Source organism: Formica exsecta, unplaced genomic scaffold, assembly GCF_003651465.1.
Source record: "Formica exsecta isolate Colony F162 unplaced genomic scaffold, ASM365146v1 scaffold1398, whole genome shotgun sequence".
In the NCBI taxonomy this organism is placed as follows: Eukaryota; Metazoa; Arthropoda; class Insecta; order Hymenoptera; family Formicidae; genus Formica; species Formica exsecta.
Genome location: NW_021848727.1, coordinates 24,068 through 29,242, shown reverse-complemented (window position 1 = coordinate 29,242; position 5,175 = coordinate 24,068). Strand labels below are relative to the sequence as shown.

Here is a 5,175-nt window from a genome sequence, read left to right as displayed (position 1 = left end):
CAGATATTGTGAAGAACTGTGCCAGCAATTATGAGAAAAGGGATCATGTCTATTCTATTCATGTCTAGATGTTTCAGTCTCCGAAATCTCCCTTTCAGCAATGAAAATGCTCGTTCAATAACTTGTCTAACTTTAGACAGTATGTCGTTGAACCTTTTTTGAGCCTGCAAAGGAAAAATACTCTGATAATTTCATGGTTCGGACATGCAGCAAAAAAATTAAGAAAATGTTCACTATGTGAGGAAGATTAGAAAATGACAAGCTAATATGATTTTATAAATATAAACATCGAATATACAAACAAAGTATGTACTCACCGCTGTAAGATTACCACGATCACGAAAAGCAGAAATACACCAACGTAAGACAGGATAAGCCTTGTCACCAATGATGTATTCTTCGTTAGGGAAATACAATTGTCTATCCCTCTGCACTTCTGATCAAAGATCAGAATTCCTAAATACCCTTATATCACCGACAGATCCTGGGTAAAGCAATCCAGAAACATCAACTCAGAATCGCATATAGCCTGAAGTATAACAGCATATTTTTTCTTGTACATCTTGTAGGACAGAGAGTCTTTTTGAAAAAAATTATGACAAGTTTAAGCAAATCCGATATTCAGAGATATCACATATTTATTTTAATTTCAAACCCGCTTAACAAATTTTTCTGCATAAAATCATATCATAATTAGAACATTGGATAAACCCATTAAGAGAAGGACTTGCATTGTCTTTTAAACCAAAAAACTTACATGCGGCTGTTTTATGGAAATGTGAGTACCATCCACAGCCCCAATTATGTCAGGTAACACTGACAACGTCTGAAATTTTTGTTTCACTGTTGCTAATCTGTCTCCTCTTGGCCACTGTACAACATCTGCAGCGATGTCGTTCAAGGCTTGTACAACCCTCATGAAACTGACACTCAGTGAGCTTTTGCTTATGTCAAATCTTTCTCCTACAGACCTGAAACAAATACACTTATTCACAGACAAGGTTCATACTCATATACTTCTAATTTTCATGGTCGTAAATCACATATCAACATAACACACTTTAAAACCTCTGATTGCATATTGCTTGTGTTTTCATTGTCTCTTTAGAAAAATATTTTAAGAGGAACTTACCTAGAGTCTGGTGTAGCCAACAACCAAAGGGTTGCAAGCAATTGCTTTCTGACTGGAATGTGAGATTTCACATCAATATCTCCTTGCAAGATTGGTGCCAATCTCTGTTCGAGCCGATTGTACGTTGTAGGAGTCATGCGAAAATGCTCCCTGAACTGTTCATGATGAAGTTGTGGGATTGTACGTTCCATATAATATATAATTCTTCCGAAGCGAGGGGGGGATTTAAGGCGGGAGGAGGCACGAACCAAGCATCCATCTCTTCCGTGGCAGCGGCACTGTCGTGTCTGTGTAGGGCGTTTACACACTTCCTCAGCCCGACAAATAATTGTTAGAAAACAACATTTGCGGGTCTGAAAAAATATGCGAGGTACAAGTGGCTGAATCGGGAATCGAACCCGAGTCTTTCGCTTTCCGCTCAATGGATGCAGTGCCGATTGTCACGGAGAGACGAAATCCCCAGCACGTCTCCAGAGCGGTCCAAATCATAACGATTGAAAATTGGCGCCCGTAGCCGCTCAGCGATGAGTCTTGACTCACCACCAGTATGAATGGAAGCCTCCTTGAGTAGTCCATCCTAAACCACTACGCCTAAGCAGCCCCCTCTTCTGCTCCCAATTCTGCAGGTTTGCGTTGGGGTCCTCGCAATTGTAAATGTATCCGCATATCCAACTCCTCGTCAGAGGCATCACTAACATCACTGTTGTCACTATCACTTCCCATTATCTCTTGTAAAAAATTATTGCTAATAGTCACAGCTAATGCTATAATTGCTCGGCGATTCATTTTTAAGGTTAGGTGTTTGTCGTTGGACGTTTTGTTTGTTTGGCGCCTTCACACGGTCCCCAAGTGCGTTCAGATTCTGCAGTCCACCGAGGCCACCCGACAATAGCTCCGCCCACTCCCAGTCCATCCTACCCTCACCTGCCGGGTGGGGAATCTGAACACATTCCTGGATGATATGCGGTTGTCTGTATTTTTTCTATTTTTAATAGTTTGCATATGTTTTTAAACATATCGCTTAAAAAGTTCGTACCTTGATCCGTTAGCACTTTGTCAGGGATTTCGTGTTCAAATATTATTTTAACTACGAATTCCTTTGCTACGGTGGAGGCTTCTTGATTAGGTAAAGGAACTGCCTTACTGAATTTCGTAAGATTATCTTGGAAGGTTAGAACATATTTATTTCCGTTGTTTGTTACGGTTAATGGTCCTACAATATCTAGCGTACATTTTTCGAAAGGTCGGTTAGCTGTGTCAGTTATTACTAAAGATGCTTTGGATTTTTGCTTTAATTTTTTTTTCATCGCCTATTGTTAAATCGTTTAACTTTCGAAAATCTACGACTATTCGTAACTTTTGTTTTCCTGACGCATCGCTCTTCTTAGGGACCATTAGCAATGGAGTGTTCCATTGGCTGGTACTTGGTCTAATAATTTTGTCTCTCAACATGCCTTTTACTTGCTGATTTACTTCTTGTTTATGTTTTTCTGGTAAGCGATACGGGTGTATATTTACGGGTGCACTGCTGGCTTGAACCGTAATTTCATGTATGATAGTAGGAGTATAAGTGAGTGCATCTCCTTCGATATAAAATATGTCGCTAAAATCTTCACAAATTTCTAGCAGTGTTTTTACCTCTTCTTGATTTAGGTGTTGTATACGTAGTAAATTTTTTATTAGTTCGCTGAAAGCGTTGTAGTCTCCTGCTGTGTTTGAGTATTGCATATTTGAGTCGCTGTATTTTTTATTTCTTCGACTGTTACGCATGGAGTTGGTAGTTTAATATATTCTTCGGTAGTGTTTATAACACTGATTGGGCAGGAAAATTCTTCTGGCTTTACTAAGCAATAGCCAATAAAAACTCCAGGCTGTGTTTCCTCAGCACGTATTATACCTACTTTATTTGAGTCGGTAGTAGCTTGAATAATTGTCTCGCTGCGCGGTTTTAAGGTTAATGCTCGGTACGAATATAATTTTAATATCGTATCTGATAGCTGTATCTGCTTCTTATTATAATCGCAGGTTACCTTGTGTTTTTGTAAAAAGTCTACTCCTAGAATTCCTTCATAATCAATTGGGAAGTCGTCCTTCACGATATAAATTAAGTGCCGTATTTCTCGGTTCTTCAGGATTATCGTTGCCTTGATTCTTCCTATTGTATTCATTTTGTGTCCTGTAACTTCAGTGAGTGCCATTTGCTCCTCGTAAATCCTGGTTTCTCCTTTTAGATTTCTTAACTTCATTAATGTAACCGTTGCTCCTGTGTCAAACAGTAGGTTTAATTTCCCCTTTTTAACTTCCTGGATGGGAAGAGTTACTAGATCTAATCCAGTTTTTGTTTGCGGTTTTTCTGTTACTTGCGACATTTGATACTCGAAGGCTGGTCTCGGCTGTCTTGTATTCTCTTCGTCTTCTTCCTCATCCTGGTCTTGCGTTGTATTTTTTTTCGTTGTCCATTCGTTTTATTACGATTTTGTGGTTTTTTTCTTCGTTTGATTTCGTCCGGTTAGATTGTACTATCCCAGGGCGTCCGTGTAGACTCCAGCATTCATCTCGACCAAGACCTGATTCTTTGCAGTAGATGCAATGTTTTTCGAGCGTATTTATTCTTGATTGTCCCTGTGGCTTCGGCAAGAAGAATCGGTTTGAATATCTCAGCATTCTCGTCCGTGATGCCCTAGTTTTCCGCATTTATTGCATTGTAATACTTTATTTCCCGCTGCTTGCGAAATTGTATGATCGGGCCCCTAGTAGCACAGTACATTGGCAATACATTGGCACACATTGGCTAAATATTGGTTATATTGGGAATATCCTCTAAAAACGACATTCGTATATATATCATTTAACGGTTACTGTTAATAAATAGTTAATAAATATATAGTTAATACAATAAATAATAAATAATATATAGTTATTAATAGATAAAAGGTAATATATATAATATTTAATATTTACAATGTCTTCAAAGAGACGTACTAAATGGAAAAAAATTAATGAAAGAGTTAAAAAACATCTTGCAATACTTGAGACAGAGGATAAGGAAACAAATAGTGTTGAAGAATCAATTAGATCAAAATATTCTAAAGAATCTCTTAATTCTGACTTGTTAGAGCATTGCCAGCAATTCAATGAATGTGAATTCCTTTCTGATTGGTTAATAAATGAGGATGAAAGTTTAAATTTTAATTGTGTTAATAATGAATCTGATAGCTCATGTTCTTCTATTGAATATTATTTATCTGAAGATGATTTTGAAAGAAATTCTAACGATAATAATATTGCAGAATTTTCTGTTAGTAATAGTTATAATGTATTAACAAATTCTACAGTAAATATAAATCCTAACTTAGCAAGTAATCTTGCCCAGTGGGCTCTTGAATATAGAATCTCTCACACCGCTTTGAATTCTCTATTATATATATTAAAGAAATACAATCTTATTGAATTTACTGACGCTAGGACTTTATTAAAAACACCAAGAAAAACTTCTGTTCTTGATATGTGTGGTGGAAAATATTGTTATTTTGGAATTGCCAATAACTTAAAATCTTTGTTTGTAAAAGTACCCTTATTGAAATCGTTACAAGAAATAAACTTATTTGTTAATATTGATGGGCTGCCATTAGCCAATAGTTCATCAATTCAATTTTGGCCGATACTTTGCAAAATAGATCAATCATTTTGTAAACTTGACCCTTTCATTGTTGCTGTATACTGCGGCCAATCTAAACCTCCAGATGTACATGAATATCTGCAAGATTTTATACAAGAGTACAAACATCTTTGTGATGTTGGCCTAGCTATCGATACAAAACTATATTCAGTTACGGTTTTAGGCTTTATTTGTGATGCACCTGCTAGAGCTTTTGTTAAAGTAATTAAAGGTCATAATGGTTTTTATGGTTGCGAAAGATGCACACAAAAAGGAACACATCTGTTTGGTGCAACAATATTTAATGAAATCGATGTTCGAATAAGAACAGATGAGAGTTTTTTGCTACAAACGCAGTTGGGGCATCACAATGGTATTTCTCCTT

At 36.9% G+C, this 5,175-nt stretch overlaps 1 protein-coding gene across 1 annotated transcript; it reads right to left on the bottom strand.

Annotated features, from left to right (window-relative positions):
- Nucleotides 1-466: 466 nt before the first annotated feature.
- On the bottom strand, nucleotides 467-1,323 carry LOC115246176 (protein ANTAGONIST OF LIKE HETEROCHROMATIN PROTEIN 1-like). Its single transcript, XM_029824829.1, has 3 exons — nucleotides 1,133-1,323; nucleotides 758-971; nucleotides 467-529 (listed from the first exon to the last, which is right to left on the bottom strand). The coding sequence occupies exons 1-3, from the start codon at nucleotides 1,321-1,323 to the stop codon at nucleotides 467-469; spliced, it is 468 nt and encodes a 155-aa protein (XP_029680689.1).
- Between the last annotated feature and the right edge of the window lie 3,852 nt (nucleotides 1,324-5,175).